At 38.7% G+C, this 19788-nt stretch overlaps 3 protein-coding genes across 30 annotated transcripts in view; 2 read left to right on the top strand and 1 right to left on the bottom strand.

Moving 5' to 3' along the window:
• pou2f1a (POU class 2 homeobox 1a) overlaps window positions 1-19788 on the top strand; it is a 141232-nt gene that overhangs the window by 61832 nt on the left and 59612 nt on the right. The window lies entirely within an intron of this gene.
• The window catches only part of LOC307154347 (uncharacterized protein), a 28937-nt gene that overhangs the window by 8717 nt on the left and 432 nt on the right, over window positions 1-19788 (top strand). For 2 of the 18 annotated variants that reach the window (XM_079864203.1, XM_079864204.1), the window contains exons 2-17: window positions 7770-7866; window positions 9104-9199; window positions 9686-9785; window positions 9887-10014; window positions 10111-10181; window positions 10303-10422; window positions 10518-10613; window positions 10842-10967; window positions 11309-11437; window positions 11521-11543; window positions 11631-11665; window positions 12001-12083; window positions 12202-12234; window positions 12376-12454; window positions 13190-13283; window positions 13524-13686. In XM_079864203.1, the coding sequence (XP_079720329.1) occupies window positions 9136-9199; window positions 9686-9785; window positions 9887-10014; window positions 10111-10181; window positions 10303-10422; window positions 10518-10613; window positions 10842-10967; window positions 11309-11437; window positions 11521-11543; window positions 11631-11665; window positions 12001-12083; window positions 12202-12234; window positions 12376-12454; window positions 13190-13283; window positions 13524-13551 (1209 nt within the window). In that variant the 5' untranslated portion in view covers window positions 7770-7866; window positions 9104-9135 and the 3' untranslated portion in view covers window positions 13552-13686. Of the gene's footprint in view, window positions 1-7769; window positions 7867-9103; window positions 9200-9685; window positions 9786-9886; window positions 10015-10110; window positions 10182-10302; window positions 10423-10517; window positions 10614-10841; window positions 10968-11308; window positions 11438-11520; window positions 11544-11630; window positions 11666-12000; window positions 12084-12201; window positions 12235-12375; window positions 12455-13189; window positions 13284-13523; window positions 13687-13713; window positions 14213-19788 lie in introns of those variants that run through there. The other 16 variants (XM_079864205.1, XM_079864206.1, XM_079864214.1 and 13 more) reach the window with 13 other exon arrangements.
• LOC307154766 (putative nuclease HARBI1) lies at window positions 14652-19778 on the bottom strand (the record flags this gene model as incomplete). The annotated part of the gene is made up of 4 exons (XM_079864853.1): window positions 14652-14975; window positions 15054-15309; window positions 15361-15887; window positions 19758-19778. The coding sequence occupies 4 exons, from the start codon at window positions 19776-19778 to the stop codon at window positions 14772-14774; spliced, it is 1008 nt and encodes a 335-aa protein (XP_079720979.1). The 3' UTR covers window positions 14652-14771.

The raw sequence follows: 19788 nt of genomic DNA, 5'->3' as shown, positions 1-19788 counted from the left end.
ATAATAATAATAATAATAGTAGTAGTAGTAATAATAAGACTGAAAGAGGAAAATAGTGATAATTATAATATACTCATATTGATAATAATAATAAAATAACAACATTAATAATTATATGAGGAGGTGGAAGTTATATGATCAGCCTTGAAGTGCATAGTGTGTGTCAGTTGCTTTGTGATGCATTAAAAAGGTATGACGTTCAGCATGGATCAGTCTGGTGCAATGCCCAGGTTGCCATGCCCACGTCACCCTTACCCTCTGAATGAAGCTTTTTTTTTTTTTTTCCTTTTCTTCTTTTCTCTTCTCTCCCTTCCCTTCCCTTCCTTTCTTCTTTCCTTTTTCTTCTCCTTTTTCCATTCTTCCTTCTCACCTCCCCCTCCCTCCTATTTTTTTTTTCTTCTTTTCTTCCTTTTTCTCCCTTCTTCCCCTTTTTCTTTTCCTCTTTCAATCTGTGTTTTCATTTTTTAAAAATAAAATAAATAAATAAATAAATAAATACATTTAAAAAAAAGGTTGGGAAATAAAGCAGTACGTAAACTCTTTTTTCTTTTTTTTCCCCCTTTTCCCCCTCCCTCCCCTTCCCCCTCCCTTCCCTTTCCCTCTCTCCCCCTTTTCCCTTCCCTTGGATATTTAATTTAAGTATTAAACACAGTTTCTATCTCTTCATAACCCCCTCTCCCCCCCCACCTCTTGTTTAAGTACTGATGAAGGTGTTGTTGGGGAATGACTCCAGACAAAGAGGATCTTCAATAGAGATGTATTCTGTTAATAAGTTTTTCCACAATGAAATGTAAATGGTATTTCTTGATTTCCAGTTTATGAGGATAGTTTTCTTGGTGATAGTTAGGAACACCAATAGTAATTGACCATTTGAATTATTTATATCTATTGTGGATATGTCACCTAGTATGCAGAGAGAGGGAGACAGTGGGATGTGACATCCCATAAAGTTGGAGAGTGAGTCGGTAACCTTTTCCCAAAATGTTTTAATTGAGGTGCAATGCCATAGGGCGTGAAGATAAGTGTCAGGAGTGTTTTGTGTGCAATGTGAACATGTCTCTGAGGTGAAACCCATTTTAAATAATTTCTGCCCAGTTAGATGAGTTCTGTGAAGTACTTTATACTGTATGAGTTGTAAGTTAGCATTTTTAGTCATGGAGTATAAGTTTTTGCAAATTTGAGTCCAAAAATCAGCATTGGGAGTAATGGATAATTCTGATTCCCATTTGGTGGTTGGTAGAGCTAATGCGTTGTCTGATTTTGATATCATTTTGTATATTTTGGAGAGTAATTTTTTGGAGGAAGATATATTAATAAACTCGGAGATTTGAGGGGAAAGGTCTAGATTGATTGGTTGGTTAAGTAATTTTGATTTAATTGACAATTTGATTTGTAAATATTCCAAGAAGCAATTACTCCCGATGCTGTATGTCTGGGCTATATGGGAAAATGGTGCCAGGTTGTTATTATTAATAATATGCTGTAGTTGTGTGATTCCCTTATCTGCCCATGTGCGAAAGTTTAGTGGTTTCTTGTTCGCTAAAAAAATCTGGGTTATTCCAAATTGGGGTGTATTTACATGGTATGAGTGGGGAATTTGTGATCTGATGGAACTTCCACCAGGCTGTCAGAGTTGCTCCTATTGTTGGCATTTTAAAACAGTGATGTTTTTTGATTGTTTGACTGTGAAAAGGTAATTCTGAGATGCTAATGTCTTTGCAGATTGATTGTTCAATATCTTGCCATGTGTATTCTGAAGAGTTAGGTTGAATCCATTTGTATATGTTTTGGAGTTGATTTGCCAGAAAATAATTATAAAAATGTGGCGCCTCTAATCCACCTTGTGATTTTGGTTTCTGTAGGGTTGTTAATTTAATTCTTGGGGTCTTGTTTTTCCAGTAGAATTTTGTAATAATTGAATCTAAAGATTTGAACCAGATACGAGTGGGCTGTGTTGGAATCATTGAAAATAAGTAGTTTATTTTTGGGAGTATAGACATTTTTGTTACTGATATTCTGCCCATGATTGATAATGGTAATTTCATCCAACGTTGAAGATCGTCATCTATTTTTTTAATTAATGGGGTATAGTTGAGTGCAAACAACTCTGGCAGCTTGGCGGAAACATTGATTCCCAAATATGTGATGTAATTGGTGCACAAAGGGATTTGTGATGTTTGGGATGTCACATCCACACTGGTGGAATTTAATGGAAGTATAGCCGATTTATTCCAGTTAATTGAGTATTCAGAAATGTTTGAAAAGGTATCAATGAGTTTTATTGTTTCTTGTAATGAGTTTTGGGGGTTTTGTAAGTATAATAATATATCATCAGCGTAAAGACTTATTTTATGGTGTATGTTTAATGTTTGAATTCCTTTGATTTAGTTGTTTTGACGGACAGCTGCTGCAAGCGGTTCGATGAATATGGTGAATAGAGATGGAGAGAGTGGGCATCCTTGTCTAGTTCCCCGGTGTAGAGTGAAGCTGCGTGATGTTAGTCCGTTAGTAATGACAGTGGCTGAGGGTGATGTGTAGAGAATTTTAACCCAGTTAATGAATGACTCCCCAAAACCAAACCTCTCTAATGTGGAAAACAGGAATTTCCAGTTTACTTTATCAAATGCTTTTTCCGCATCAAGAGTGACTACGACAGATTTGTTTTTGTTTATTGATGAGTGGTGAATTAGGTTTATGAGTCTGCGGGTATTGTTTGATGCTTGTCTACCTTTAATGAAACCGGTTTGGTTGGGATGGATTATAGTTGGCATGATTTTTTCTATTCTATGGGAAAGAGCTTTAGTAATTATTTTAGTGTCTATGTTAATTAGTGAGATTGGGCGATAACTTGACGGTAATGTTGGATCTTTATTGGGTTTGAGGAGGAGTGCAATTGTGGCTGTGTTCATGGTGTCTGGAAGGTTTGATTTTTGTTTTGATTCGCATATCAACCGGATGAAAAGTGGTGATAAGATAGACCAAAATTGTTTGTAGAACTCAGCAGGGAAGCCATCAGGACCTGGTCATTTATTGTTGGGCATGTGTTTAAGAGCATTAGAAAGTTCTTGTTCTGATAAAGGCAATTCTAGAGTATCTATTTGCTGTTTGTTAAGTTGAGGTAAGTTGATATTGCTAAGAAACAGATTTATGTCATCCTGGGATGGATTCTTTTCAGGGGAATATAGTTTACTGTAAAAACTTTGAAAGATTTGATTTATTTCTTCTGGTGAGTTGGTGGGTGTCCCTGCTGAGTCCTTAATGACTGATATAGTTGTTTTTTCTTTATTGTGTTTGATTTGATTAGCCAGGTATTTACCAGATTTATTACTATGATGGAAGTGTTCTTGTCGTAGTCTGTGAATAAGGAATTGAGTAATAATAATAAAAATAATAATAAATTTTATTTGGAAAAGCGCCTTTCAAGGTACCCAAGGACACTGTACAGTTTGGATAGGCAGAGACAAGGAAATATAAAGACATAAACATAAAGAACATACAGGGTTTAAAATATTATCATGCACACACAAGACATAGAAATACACTGCGCACAAGGTGTAAAATCAGATCAATCAAGTCAAATTATGGGACTGCAGGAAAGCTAGGCTAAAAAGATGGGTTTTTAATTTAGTTTTAAAAGTGGATAAACCTGTGCATTGGCGCAACTCAAGTGGCAGAGCATTCCACAGTTTGGGGCCTACCACGCTGAACGCCCTGTCGCCCATGGTGCGGAGGCGAGATGTGGGGACGTATAAGAGGCATGTATCAGTAGAACGAAGGGTGCGTGAGGTCGTGTATGGGGTGAGAAGATCAGATAGGTAAGATGGGGCTATATTATGTAGAGATTTATAGACAAGTAGAAGGTTTTTGTAGTGTATGCGATAGTGGACAGGAAGCCAGTGTAATTGCTGTAGGATAGGGGTAATGTGATCCCAGGGCCGTGTGCGGGTGAGTAGTCTTGCAGCAGAATTTTGAACATGCTGCAACCTATTGAGGGTTTTTTCCGGGATGCCGTAGAGTAGGGCATTGCAGTAGTCTAGCCTTGACGTTATAAATGCATGTATTAGTGTTTCTGCTGCAGATGAATTGAGGGAGGGGCGGAGTTTGGAGATGCTTTTGAGATGGAAGAAAGATGCTCTGGTGATATTTTTAATGTGTGACTCAAAAGAGAGGGTCGGATCGAATATTACTCCTACATTTCGAATTTCAGAATTTGTTGTAGTGAAATAACCAGGAATAGATACCTGCACATTTTCAAGTTTCTTAAGAATGTTGGGTGTGGAAATAAGAATAGCCTCTGTCTTGTCTTGATTGAGTTTGAGAAAATTTTGAGTCATCCAGTTGTTTATGGCGTTTAAGCAATGAACCAGGTTGGATAATGATAGTATATTGGCGGGTTTGGTGTGAATGTAAATCTGTGTGTCGTCAGCATAGCAATGAAAATTGAGACCATAGTGTTGTATAATCTGGCCAAGGGGAAGGATGTAGATTGTGAAGAGCAGGGGGCCGAGAACAGAACCCTGGGGGACACCATGTGACAGGGTTGAATTTGGAGATCTGTAATTCCCAATCGAAACAAACTGTTGTCTGTCAGTAAGGTATGATTTGAATTAAGACAGTGGAACACCAGTGATACCGAGTAACGCCTCCAGTCGATAAAGTAGGAGGTTGTGGCAGATAGTGTCAAAGGCAGCTGTGAGGTCAAGGAGAATAAGAATACTGACATGGCCAGAGTCAGCAGCCAATAGTAAGTCATTGACTACCTTCACAAGGGCAGTCTCAGTACTGTGCATGGCCCTGAATCCTGACTGAAACTTCTCCCAAAAACCATGACAATTTAGGTACTCTTGGAGCTGTTTTGCAACCGAGCGTTCAAGGAGTTTTGCAAGAAAAGGTAGGTTAGAAATGGGCCGATAGTTCTTATAATCCTCAACGGCTGCTCCAGGCCTTTTCAAAACAGGGGTGATAGCTGCCTTTTTGAGAAGCACAGGAACAGAGCCCGAATAAAGGGAGGAATTTATTATTTGTACCAGGAGGGGTGAGATGGCAGGAAGGCAGACCTTAATCAGTGCAGTCGGCATAGGGTCAAAGAGGCAGGTGGTAGGCCTAGACTTAGTGACAAGGTCATGAACATCCCGTTCGTCAACAGGTGTAAAGGCAGAGAAGGACCTGTTTAGTGTAGCACAGGGGGAAGGGGAGGGGAAGGGGGGGGGGGGGCGTCATCTTGGGGGGAGTGAGTTGTTTGAAGCTGTTGGTATATCAAATTAATTTTACTGTTAAAGAAAACCAGAAATTCACAACACAGTTCAGTGGATGGGGTGAGTGGAAAAGATTTATTTGGTTGGGTTAGCTTATTAATAGTGGAAAAGAGGGCTCTCGGATTATGACGACCTTTGTCTATGATGGAGGTGTAATACAAGGTTTTAGCCCGGTTAAGAGACTCTTTGTAGGTAGTGACATGGTCATTGTAAGCCAGGGCATGAACCGTTAGGCCAGTCTTCCGACTAAGTCGCTCCAGCTGACGTCCAGCCGCCTTTATTTTACGAAGCTCCGGTGTAAAACATGGGGCAGACTGAGTAAAGGAGACATGGCGTGTCTTCAGGGTTGCAAGAAGATTGAGGGAGTCAGCAAGATGTGTATTGTACATCAGGACTAAGTCGCCAGTACAGACATCCAATGACTCTGAGCGGAGTTTTGAATTTAGAGTGTCTAAGAGGGCAGCTGAGTTGATGTTCTTTGTGTTCCTATATGTGATGGAACGAGAGGGACGTTGGCGATGGAGAGGCTCAGGAACAGCAAGTTTGAACATAATGGCTCTATGGTCGGACACAAAAAGATCTTTGGGACATACGTGAGTTGGCATGATGCCAGCAGTGCAGACAAGATCTAATATATGGCTTCTTGAATGGGTAGGGAAGTCAACATGCTGAGTGAGATCGAAACAGTCCAGCAGGTTTAAAAAGTGTTCAGCAAAATTACAGTTTCCAGAATCAACATGTATATTGAAATCACCAAGCACCAGGATGGATGAGTACATAGGACTGACAGATGAGAGTAACTCTGAAAACTCGTTAATAAAAGCAGAAGACATTTTTGGAGGTCGATAAACAAGTAATAACAGGAGCGGTGCCCCACCAGTGAATTTCAGAGCAAGACATTCAAACGATAAATAATCCTGGACAGGCACTGATAGAACCCTATAGCATGAGCGGAAGATCACAGCAAGGCCACCACCCCGGCCAGTGAAACGTGGCTTAGCAACAAACTCATAACCAGAGGGGGTAGCTTCATTCAATGTAATAAAATCATTTGGTATCTGCCAAGTTTCAGTCAAACAAAATAAATCAATACCAGCATCAGTAATGACATCATTAATAAAAGTTGCTTTCTTGTTCAGAGACCGCACATTAAGCAGACCAAACTGGGTATTTCTGAAAGTAGGGTAGTCTGAGGAGGCTTTTAACAGTTTTATGGCGTGTAGGTTCTCAACGTCGGCAGTTCGCCCCGCAGCAGGCCGCGTCTCTCTACGAGACAGACTCCATAGTGAATCGATGTTGTTAGTGTGGTTGAAGCGAGCAAACTTCCGACCAGAGCCCCTGTGTAAATATTTGGGACGACGCAGCAGACCAAGATGTTGGTGCGCGCGGAGAACATCTGGAATTTTGTAAACTTTGTTTCCAAGGCAATGGAGATAGGATGACGAGTATCTTAATGCCATGTCGGATTCAAAGAGGTGCCCGTTCGAGTGATTAGGCTCTCTGTAGTATAAGCAGTCTGGCCCATAGACAAGAGACCAGAGCAGCGTCACGATTGTTACATGCATTAGGAGGGGGTATGATTTGAGCACCATCTGGCTCAGTCCAAACAAGCATAACGTTACCAAACACAACAGCAAACAGCCACACACTCAACCTAGCCTCTGTAAACTCAATACGTTAGCCAACAGGGCAACCACTTTTGCACTCAAGGGAACAGCAACGGAGGTAGCCAAACCAAAGAGTAGCGACAGCAGTTCAAATAGGCAAAACTCAAGCAAACTCGAACAAGCAAGCAGAGACTTACCAGCGAACAGTGTTAGTGGATCACTCCTGAGAGGGCTCGCATAAGCAAAACAGGGAAAGGGGAGGCACAGCAGCTGCCCGTCAGTTTGGCAACACTTAGCTAGCAGTCTTGCTCGAGTCAGCAATCCAAGATGATTGATTTATAATAATTCCACATTTAGGTACTAATCAATATGCGTGACAGGGCCGAGTGACAGTAGCAAACGTTGATCCGGTAGCCAGTAATCCAGCATGAGATAAACCTCCAGGGAAACTGGGCTCAGTCCAGTGTCTGCCGTTTGAAGTAACTTGAAGTGTCACACAAAACACAAAGTGTAATCCAGTAATTAAAACGTTACCCAGCACGAAGTAGCCTCCAGGGAAATAGGGCTCAGTCCAGTGTCTGCATTTTGGATTGACGGAGCGCACAAAACAAACGTACTGAGAAAAACAAAACAAGCAGAGAAAGCCGGCGAGTAGCGGCAGCCAAACGCGCCAGCGTTCACTCGTGACCCGGAAGTCAAGAGTATGCATATTAATTAGTTTATTTAATTGCGATTTATATTTTCTTAGCATATCCTGTGTTTCTTCTGTTGGGTTATTTATGTTGATGTCTTCTAGTTCTTTAATTTTCTGTTCTAGTTCATCTTGTTGTTCTTTCTCTTTCTTTTTTTTGTAAGTGGAATATGAAATTATTTTGCCTCTTAATACTGCCTTTCCTGTTTCCCACAGAAGAGATGGGGATGTTTCCGGGGAGTCATTCATCTCTAGAAAGCAAGCCCACTCTCTTTCAAAGTAGCTGTTGAAATCGTGGTCTTGTAGAAGTGAGGTATTAAATCGCCATCTAGAAATGGGTTTATGTGCAGTGGTTATATTCAATTTTAATGTTAATGGAGCATGATCACTAATGATTATTGGGTGGATATTTGATTCGGAAATATTGGATATAATAGAATTACTGGTGAGAAAAAAGTCAATGCGAGAATATGAGGATGAGGATGAGACCTAAGTGCAATTGCAAAAACATAACTCAGTTATATGAGGGAGCTGAGTAAAGAGATAATGCAGAGTAATGTGTTCAAAAAAGCCAGGGGGTAATGTCCTTGTGGAGCGTCGGTTTTGGGTTAACCCGGGAAGAACCAGCGCATGGTGGGATAATTTTATCAATGAAGTTGTGTTTACACCGGCATGCGCATGCCCAGTGTTGGTGAATGGTCACGTGATCCGCGTTTTCAGTCGTTTTAATGTGGACGGAGATCAATTCTAATACGCAGCTAAAACGCTGGTGTGGACGGAGATCGTATTCGTTTTAATTCTCCGTTTCTAAATGAAAAAGCAGTAGTGTGGACGGGGCCAGACCTCGCGCTGTTCTCTCACGGCTCTCGGCCGCGTCCTGTTTGCCACACTCCGTTTGTCCCAAAGCCTGCTTGCCTCAGTGGATCTGTGTTTATTTTTGGGGGGAATTTCCTGTAATCAGCAGTTAATAATCATGATCCATGATGACTGAACGACACAACAGCTGCATGCCAGATGCTGTATAACCACCACGTCCGCATTTGTCTACGTATGTTGCCATGGTTTCTATAAGCGAAAACCGAGGATAGCGCGGATATTACGTCATTGATAGGCGACAATCGGGACGAGCCATTATTTAAAACTGGAATTCCTCTGGATTTACAAATGGGGATAAACTTTTGGGATAATTTAAGTACACAACTGCATGACATATATCACACTGTGCAAGTGGTTTTTGAATATTTTATATTACTTTATATTACTTACATATTGTGCCTTTAGGATCTGCACAGTATCATACTACTTACAGTATAAATACAGGCTTCATAGAAAGTGTTACCGTTTCTCCTCCTCTTTTGAGTGTTCGTTGTGGATCTAATAAAGACTAATAAAGTTTTTGTTCCCTATTCCTTTCGTTGTGTGCTGTATTTTCTTGTCCCTTTTCTTTTCTTTTTTTTTAATAAAACAGTGTATACATATTCGATTCAGTTACAATGATTGTATTTAAATGTGGTACAGAGAGGTTAAGTTGTAGTTGTATCTTTCTGCAGGTAATTCAGTTGAAGAAGTAAATCAGGTGGCAATGGACTTTAACATGAGCCATATAAAGGATCCAAAGAAGAAAAGACAAACCAACCAAGTTCCTTGTGAGTTGAGATACTTGTCCAGTTTCTTAAAACATCAGAGAAATGTAAAAATAAGTAATTTAAAAATAAAATGAAAACCTCTTAAATAGTTAAAGGTATTGTTTATTATAACTTGTTGGTTTTCTGTTGTTTTTTTAAGACTTTTTTGTACTGCACAGCCCTTTGGTCTACTTTGTAGTGGAAAGGGCTTTATAAATAAACTAGACTTGAGACTTGACTTGAAACATGGCTATGCAAAACATGAAACTGCAACAAAATGATTTTATATAGATATAATATATAAGGATACTGTTAATAACTCTATTAGAGGCCAAAGTTCATGATTGGATTTGACAAATATGTAATGAAGCTGTCGACTTTGTTTAATGATTTTACAATCTATAATCTCAAAATCAAAGTCAATAGTAAATTACTGCCGTTCCCAGTATGACTGCTACTACTGATATGATTATTGCTTTTGTTAAAATTGTTGCTGCCTCTCCTTAGGTTTGTATAGAGGTTTGGACAATCGAGGTGCAACCTGCTATTTGAATGCAACATTGCAGGTGCTCTTCATGACCAAAGCATTCAGAGAGGCAGTACTGGGGTCAGTGGTGTTGTCGGTTTTGTCTTCTAGATTTGTCTGAATTGTTAGTGGCTAAAATTAATAATTGTACAGAAATTAAAAACAGTTGTTTCATTTTTTAGAGCTCCCAGTGACACGGATAATATATTAGTGTCAGCATTAAAGGAAATATTTGAAGAGCTCAGCAATCAGGCCAGGGGTGCTAAAAGTGTCTCAACTGATGGAATTATCAGGTCTCTTGGTATACAGAGTAAGTTTATGATGGGAATTATATATAATATAATGAAATATTTAGTTGTAACTGCAGTGTGTTTGTGTGTATGAAGTGTGTTGTATTCTCTTTCAGGATATGTGCAGCAGGATGCTGTGGAATACTTCCATGATATCCTAGAGAAAGTAGGCCCTGATTTGGCCAAGGTAGCCTATTTCTGTTTCTGTTCATTCAGTGTGTATAAATGCAGAAAAACAGAACGTTTCCTTGTTGATCTTCTGGTAATAACTCATAGTGTGTGCTCTGTGATTCATTTAACTGAAACAGGTCTTTAGTGGAACTCTGAGAAACATCAGAATATGTTCAGAAAAGCACGAGTCCCATGATGACAGCCCATTCAAGTCACTGCAGATTCCTGTAATCATCAGAGATGGAATGTTCACACTTGTGAGGGAAAATTCAATGACTTTCTGCATTCACGATTATATGTTAAAAGAGGGTTTGTGTGCAGATCATAATAAAACATTTTATTCTGATTTCAGGCAGATGGAGTTAATAAATATTTTGAGTCTACAAAATTAGTTGCAGATGACCAGATGTACTGTGATACTTGCGATAAGAAAAGAGATACAGAATGGGTAAAATGGATTTTTGCTGCATTTCTATACAAAGTTCAATGTATGTTTAAGAGCCAAATTCCCAAAGCTAGTATACTTCTGAATAGCGTTCAAATGACACTTGTCTCAAATTTCTTTGTATAGTGCTTTTTACAATACAAGTTTTTCCAAATAAAATAAAAGCAGTTTTACAGGTTTGCAATGAAATTGCCTTACAAAAAACAAAACTGTATTACTTTTTTTACACAGAGTTGTGAAATACACAAATATCCAGCAATACTGCCTTTGCACCTCAAAAGGTTTGTGTATGACTATAGACGGGGGCTTGTGAAAAATGATTGCCCCATGGATGTTCCACTTCATTTATCTCTTCAGGTATGTAACTCCACTAAACACTACACCATAAACCCTTTTATTTTATTTAGCTATGATAGGATGAAGGTATATAAACATTTATTGAAATTTATTTGTTGAAATGTATTGAAAAGATTTCTGGTACAGGATATACAATCCTCTATTCCTCTCTAAAAAATGAAAAACACAACAAATATATATATACATATATGTTTACATTTTAACATTTTATAAAAACACATTAATTTCATAATTGAAGTTATATCAAGCTGTAAGGATTAGAGAACACAATCTATGAAATACAGACAAATATATTTCCAAAAAGCATAAGTTAGGTGATAACCTGCTTCATGTTGTTTCAGAAGCAGAAGTATTCGCTCTATGCTGTGATCAACCACACAGGGAGCCATCTTGGCGGTCACTACACTGCTGTCATCCAATCTTTTACAGATAACAAGTGGTACCGTTTTAATGACAGTCGTGTCACAGTGGTAATGTGTTATTATTTTATATATAAATTACCACTGTTTTCTGTTGATTAATCTCATTCAACTGTTCTCTTGCTTTCCTTCAGACTGATGAGAGCAAACTGAAAAGGTACGTGCCAATAACATCAAATTACTCTGTTCATTTCTTAATCAACTGAGAATGAAAGTGATTATAGTTTTAATCTTTTCAATGTAGGTCTAGGGAAGCTTACTTGCTTTTGTACCAGAAAAGTGAGTAGATTCACAATTTTTGCATTTAATGTGAGATTCTCTTGTGTTCAAGCAAAGCTGTCTCTAAAAAAATGACTATTGAACAACAATATTAAAACATGCTATTGCATATTCAGTCAATCTGATGTAGGATGCCTACATTATTTTTGCCCTTATGGATTATTACAGTATGTTTATTAGGCCCCTATTGTTCTTTTTTTTTAATTTTTTTTTTAATTTTTTTTATAAATGTATTATTTTTCATTTATTTATTTTAACAAGAAAAAAAAATCTTTTTGGGGGGGGATTTAGTGAAGCAGCCGTGTCTGATCTTCGTGCTTTTATACCTTCATCAGACCCATGGGTGGAGGACGTGAGAGAAGAGCCCAGAACGAAAACTGCTGAACCAGGAGAACCAGGAGAAGCTGACAGAGCAGAGGTGATGGAATTTGAATTGATTTATCATTTAACAAAATATGCAATTTTGTTGCAGTTATGCTGAAACATTTGTTAAGCAGAGTGAAAGTGATATATTGAATGACTTTCTTTTTCAACAGTGTGGTGGAGCTCATGATAAACCACAACTGAAGGTAAGGAAGGAGAAGCCAGCTGACAATTTAACATTAACGAAGATAAAAACGAAGATTATTTCTTTGCAATTAATAAAGAGATTCTAAAGAACCTAGTCAAGTCAAGTCACCTTTATTTATACAGTACTTTTTACAACACAGAGTGTTTCAAAGGAAAAGCAGCTGAACCACAGGCGCCGAAATGGCGGATCAGCAGCCAAGCTCTCACTCCTCGTATCAGGTAAGTTAATGTTTAAACAGGGGTCATCAAACTTGTTCCTGGAGGTCGTGAGGTCGGAGCTAAACTGCAGGACACCGGCCCTCCAGGACCGAACTTGACGACCCCTGTGTTTAAGGGTTAGTTATCACTAATAACAGAGAGGAGCAATATTACAGAGATAGTATAGTAGGTAAGATAAGAGAGAGAGTATAGAGGGACCCTATGGCTGTGTCCAAATTCAGGGTCTACATCCTTCGGAGTACTCATTTGAAGGATGTTACGTCACAGCGCCGCGACGAAGGCTGTCCAAATTCGTAGGATCCTTCAAATGCGGCCCACAAATACGTCCTCCTTTTCCCCGAATTGGAAGGATGGGTGTGGTGGATCCTTTCCCGTCCTACCTATCCCATAGTTCTTTTCGGCAGAGTGTAATGGCGGACGAAGCGAGCGGTAGCGGAGCGGGAGAGGAGTATGCTTTTCGATGTAAGTTTTTTAAAAACTGGCTTTTCAAAAAAAAATATTTTATTCAGTGGTTGTCTAGTTAGTTGTCTAGTTAGTTGGTTGTTTAGTTAGTTGGTTGTCTAGTTAGGCATTTTGTTTTAGCGTTAAGCATTTTTTTTTTTACATTTGTACGTTTATATGTAAAAAAAAAAAAACATTACTTTCGTAAACTAGCTTCTTCCTTACTGCCTGTGTGAATATCCCCTTACACACAGCTAATTTGTTAGTGATTGAAGCTGTTTTTAACGCTTCTAGGGACGAAAGAGCAGACAGAAGTGTTTATAAAGCTCCGGGGAGAGAACGATGAACTCTTCACCAGAGCAAAGAACTCTGCCACTGTGGGATGGAGGTACAGGAATAAATCTATTTAGAAATCCCATTGTAATATCAAGGCAGTTTTGTTTCTTTTTGTTTTGTGCAGTACAGATAACATTTCCTGCAGTCATTAAACAGCTGAAACATTTTCTTACTTCTCTTGTTTTGTCCTTTTGTAGTATAATTCTGTACAGTATTGTTCCACAATTGTCGTTTTGATATCTGTGATTAACACAATTCCAATATTTTCTCTTTTTCTCCTACATTCGGATAGTTTTGGAGAAGATGGGCCTGTCTGGTAAAGTGACACCAGCCCAAGCAAAGAAAAAGTGGGACAATTTAAAAAAGAAATATAAAGTATGTCCATATATAGAAAATAATATTTTTGTTAGTAACAGTTAAAAAAAATCCTAGGTTTAAGCTTAAATGTTTTGTGAACAGTTTAGATTTTTACTTGTCTTTAGGAATGCAAGTATCCAGGGTCAGGAGAGGGAGTGAGTGGGAAGCCCACTGCTGCTACTTGGCCCTGGTTTGTCCAAATGGATGAGGTTTTAGGACAAAGGCCTTCAATTTGCCCCCCTGTCCTTATTGCCTCCATCCCTATGGACACTCCAGGGCCAAGTGCAGCAGAGGAGCCAAGAGGAGAGAGAGGAAGAAGAGAGGGAAGGAGATAGGCAGCCAGCAGCGAAGAAGAGGAGAAGGGACAGTGACCAGGAGCTGTTAGACCTCATCAGGGAGGACATGAGGCAGCAGAGAGAGGCTGAAGAGAGGAGGGCACAGGCTGAAGAGAGGAGGGCACAGGCTGAAGAGAGGAGGGCACAGGAGAGCAGGGAGAGGATGGACCGGCTCTTCTCCATTCTGGAGCGTTGGGTCCCCGAATAATTTTTTTTTTTTTTTTTCTTGGGGTGGGAGGGATTACATTTTTTCCATTGTTAGCTTCAGTTGTTTGAAATAAATTGTTTGAAAGAAATACTTCTCATTCATTGTATTTCTTTTTTATTTTCCATACTTTTCAAAGTAAAAGGAACATTTGTAAAGAAAATTAAGTGTATAATTATTTAATAACATTCAGAAAACAAAATTGAGGTAACAAAATTCAAGAACATACAGAAACTATTTAGAGAACTATTTACAGGACAACAGATTTTAACAAATCACTACAGGATTAATCTGAGTGACCAGGTATTGGACCATTTTTATGTTTAATTACAACGGGAGTCCCTGGCAGTGTTGCTGGAGCCGCTGAAAGGATGAGAGACATGGATGGAGTGCAGCAGGGATCCGTGGCTGGTCCTCTGGTTGGCGAGTGAAACATCACAGGGTGGTCTGCAGAGAGCTTCAGGATGTCTCCTCCCATTGTCCACTACATCGTCCACCAGCAGGGTTTGCAGAGTGACTCAATCAACGGCTGTCACATCTGCAACATGCATTAATAAATATGTAAACAGGAGAAATTGAATCCAATCCTTTCATGACAAAGTACTTTTTAAATAAGATATTAAAGTTATTGTTTACTTGCTTGTTAAAGGTAGTCATGACCTGGTGGTACAACCTCCAGGGCAGACACCTCAGCACAGAGTTGGTCCCGCCACTGAGCACCGCTGACGGCCTCCATGTCAGCCTCCCCCTCATCTTCCTCCACATCGTCCTCAGGCTCATCCTCAGGTGCCAACACGTCTCCGGCACTGAGGCAGATGTTGTGGAGGATGGTGCATGCTGTCACAACCTGCAATAGCATATATAAATTTAGTATATTGTGATATTGAAAAAAAATTATTTAATATAACACTGGCTGGTAACTTACATGAGGAACAAAGGTGTAGTGCACCTCCAGCGCTTGCAGGAAGATGGACCGGAACCTTGTCTTCATCATTCCAAAAGCACGCTCTATAATGGAGCGTGCCCTGGAATGATGGCTGTTAAAGCGCTGGGCTCCCACACCTTGCACCTGCCTCTTGTAAGGAGTGATGAGGGGGAGAGGCCGTTGGAGGCATGGATATCCTCCATCGGCCAAGATGAAATGCCCTGGAGGAGGGTAGGATGACTGAGCGTACAGTGGGCTGTGGCGGAGCACCCTGGAGTCATGCACCGATCCAGGCCAGCCCACTTACGTATCGATGAAGCGGCCCTGATGGTCACAAACAGCCTGAAGGATTATGGATGGAAACAGTTTCCTGTTTCTGTAGCACTGACCATCAGGGCCGCTCGGAGGCTTGATGCGGATGTGACAGCCGTCGATGGCACCTGCAGCTTTGATAAAAGCTCTGTGGCGTGCCAGCCCTGCAAACCCGCGGGACACTTCTTCCAGGTGCTCCGGGGTCTTCGGGAGGAAGATGACCTTGTGGCGAATGGCCACCACCTCCTCAGTCACTCGGTGGACAATGTAGTGGACGGTGGACCGGGGCATCCCAAACACTCTTGAGACCACCCTGTAGGATGCTCCACAGGCCAACCAGAAGAGAAACACCAGGGTCTCTATTGTAGCACCCCACCCATGTCTTCTCTCCTGGTTCAGGAGGTTCTGCAACACTGCCAGAGACTCCCTGCTCAGCCGAAAGTCTGGTCGGGGATCTTCCTGGCTGAAGAAACGGTCCAAAACTGGGACACTCAGGTTAATCCTGCAGTAACGGGGTCTGGTCTGGTTAAGGAAAAGTAGAGAACAAATACATAATATAATTTGCACATTAGAATAAGTGTTTAACAGATAAAAGCATTATTCTACCTTAAGACAAATTTAAATATCAAAACTCATTTTTTAATTTTTTAATTATTTAATTACTTAATGCACATTATACATATTACATGAATAATTATATACATATTATTGATATATATATATATATATATATATATATATATATATATATATATATATATATATATATCATTAGATAGATAGATAGATAGAGTTTCTCTGACAAAACAAGCTAAAGTTTATGCTTCGGCTCAATGAATTTGTAAGGGAAATTAGCAGAATACTTGAAAACATAAATAAAAATAGGCTATAATGGCTTACCTGGATATGACTGTCTTGTAGTCTGATATAAAAAACTCTCCGACAAAATTAATGTACTCTCTCTTTAATGTATTTAATTGCTTTATTTCTTCCAAAAGAATTAAAATGAGGAGAATAACTCTTTGTTTGTCCATTTTCCCGCTTCTTGCATAGCGCTGTCACGGTTGCTAGGCGACAGGATATGAGCAACGGGTAAGGGAGGGAACTGAAAGAAGGGTAGGCTGTCCAAATTCACAAACACCGACTTCCGGGTTTTGCGGTCGTCGGAGGACCCCTCCTCCTTCAACCGGGTAGGAAGGATCCTAAGGAGGATGCAGACCCTGAATTTGGACACAATGAATGTGTCACTTTTGAGTGATTTATGGCCCTCTAAGCCACGCCCCCTTTTTGACGTGGGGATTTCCCACGCTAGCTCCTCCCACTTATGGGCTGTACGTACACCGTGGGAAAATCGGACTAGCGTCACGCCTCCTTATGGGTTGAACATCTGAAGCGTGGGAAAATTTCCCACGCACAGAAGTTCTAAACAGTGTATATTAAAACTTTTAAAGAAATGTACAATAAAAACATAGTCAGAGTGTGAGATCAGTGTTTTTATTTATTAAAGAAGACAGATGTACATTCATCACTTTTAAAACGTTAAAACAACAGTGGAATAAGTTAAAATTATTTTTTTCTCTAAAAGAGTTATTAAAAAATGAGTTAGTGTTATTTCAAGGTGTTAAAACATTAAAACATTAAAACAACTTTTTCATTTACAAAAAGATAATTTTTCTCTAAAAGAGTTATTAAAAAATGAGTTAGTGTTATTTCAAGGTGTTAAAACATTAAAACAACTTTTTCATTTACAAAAAGATAATTTTTCTCTAAAAGAGTTATTAAAAAATGAGTTAGTGTTATTTCAAGATGTTAAAACATTAAAACAACTTTTTTTCATTTACAAAAAGATCATTTTTAAAATGTTGACTTATAAGCATTTAACTTTCACATAGTATTTTGTCAAACTTTTACATAAAACACAAACTAGTTTAAAAAGTCTTTCGTTTCTACATACCGAATTGTTAAAAACTCAGAGTTTAAAGACAAAAGTGTTTTCCTTGTGTAATTTTTCTGGAGCAAAGTGAAAAAATGTCCACACAGTCCAGAGGTCTGTCAGGAGTGACATTTTCTGAAGGTTGCACAGAGACTCACGCAAACCCCGCCCCCTATCCCACCCACAACAGGTGCGAGTGTGGGAAAAACCCACGGCTCCTATCCACTCCCAAATACAAAAACACGACCGGTCGCTGCAATGTCCGAACTCAAATGACAGTGAAACAAGTGTGTAAGGGGTCAAAGAGACCACACCTACTAACACACCCCTCTCAAAGCTGAGAGGTCAATTTCGATTTAAGGACATCCCTAAAAATGACATCACTCACGGGGGAACCCCCTCCCTCAGCGTGACAGAGTTTAAAAAGGAGCGCAAACTCACGTTAAGAAATACTTGTGATTTAGAAGGATTACTGAGGCTATGGAGGATTTGACTGTAGCTCCGCGAAAAAAAGATGCACATGGATCGTATGGATTATACTTTTCACTTGTCTGGAGGTTTATGACAAAATCAACAGAGAAGTCAGACTGGATAACGACGAGCGATTCACAACGAATACAACAGAGGATCCTGATTTGGTTTTTTACACAAAGGGATTGGATTTTATTTTATACAGGAGTATGGAGAGATTTGAAAGATGATGGAAGTGAACCGGTTTTCATTGCGGAGTGGTCTGGAATTACGATGGGAACAAGATAGGCTACCGTCTTCTCGTGGATTATATAAAAAAATCACCCAGAGGATTACGTTTACATACTTTGCAGTGATTTTGGAATGGATATACCCAAATGTTTGTGGCCTATTTCTGAGGCTGACCCGTGTGAATTCTAATTCGACCCGTGTCTTTAGCGTTCATACATTTGTAAAATGTTAAAACATTAAAAACGATGTGCTTTAAACTTTTAAAAAAGTGAAGCAATGTATTGGGTTACAGATCAGAGAGTTGTTTTTTAATTAAAGAAAAGTTTTGTTTTAAACTTTTTAAAAACACTGTATAAAGTTAAAATGCAATGGTTTAGTATTCGTAGGCTACATTTTACAACGTTATCTGAAAAAAGTTAGAATGTGGTCCTTCACATACAGATTTAAAAAAACGTTCAAAACAACATCAACTAAAATACAATATGCTACTAAAGTTTAGTTTAGTTTTAAGTTCCATATGATACATCACTCGACGGTAGAAACATGCAGTTTAGGTAGGCTATAGGCTAGATCAGTGTGTGAAGCCGAGTCTCCGCCCACCTTATCACTAGATTTATTTATAATTATTCTACACTAAATAACATTTATAAAAATAATAGTTGTTTAAAAAAAAAAAAAAACTCATGTTTTAGTTAGTTTTGGACTTTTAGTGAAGTTAACAAATATTCACTAACTTACTGATTTATTCACTCTTCGATAGGATAATCCACCTAACCCAATGGAGAAATATGATCATTGTTTGAGAATGCGTTTTGGAGTAAAAAATAATGAATCTGTTCAAAACTATGTGCTTTAAACTTTAAAACCGTGAAACGTAAGCGGTAGCAAACAGTTTTTTCACAGACATGTTCACTCTCACGTACAACTTTAATAACTTTTTAAAATGATACACACCTTTAAAATACAAAGGTGTATATAAAAAGTTATCATAATAATGTAAAACAAGTTAGAATGTTTTCCTTCACATACAGATTTTTTTTAAAAAACTTAAAAACAAAAAAAGTCAACGTTAAATCATTTAAAGTTATAGAATGTCTTTCACGAACGACTTTTAAAGATACCAGAAAAATGGTAAATTATGTTTTTTAAACAATGTGTCAAACGTGAGCATTAAACATATCAAACAACAACAACAACAACAGTTAAAAAATACATCAAACGAATAGATTAGTATAAGCAAAACTTTTTAACATAAACTTTTGTTTAGTTTTTAGCTAACAATAGCCTATCTCTTACGCTGTCCCGCAAAGCACATGAATGAGAAATAGATTCTCCGTCCACCTAAAACTCCGCAACGCATGAGAATACACATGTGCAACGTTTTAAAATTTTACATTTTTTATTTAGGCTAATTTAGTTATTAATTCACTATTAGATATTTCTAGCCTAATATTTTCAAGCATCTGTCCACACACACACACACACATACGGATGAACGTCTTAACTTTTACGACATCATAGAGAGAGAGCATGCACTTTGTACCATGCTGTGTTATGCCTAGATAACGAGAAATTATCTCTTGTGAACTCTGAATGGCATTGTGAGCTTTGGGTGATACTGTAAACTTTTGGTTTTCTTTACAAGAAATTGATGAAAGCTATTTTAGAGTCGACATGAAATCAAAATTGACCCTATTTACTTTGTTAGCGCATATTACTAGTCTTGTGGTGAACAATTAATCCGTGCAAGTTAATACACAGGAAAAATTGTTGGCCATGGTTATCTTT

Source organism: Squalius cephalus (genome assembly GCF_949319135.1).
Source record: "Squalius cephalus genome assembly, chromosome: 2".
NCBI lineage: Eukaryota > Metazoa > Chordata > Actinopteri > Cypriniformes > Leuciscidae > Squalius > Squalius cephalus.
The sequence above is the reverse complement of the archived record's forward strand: the minus strand, read 5'-3'. Positions and strand labels throughout refer to the sequence as shown.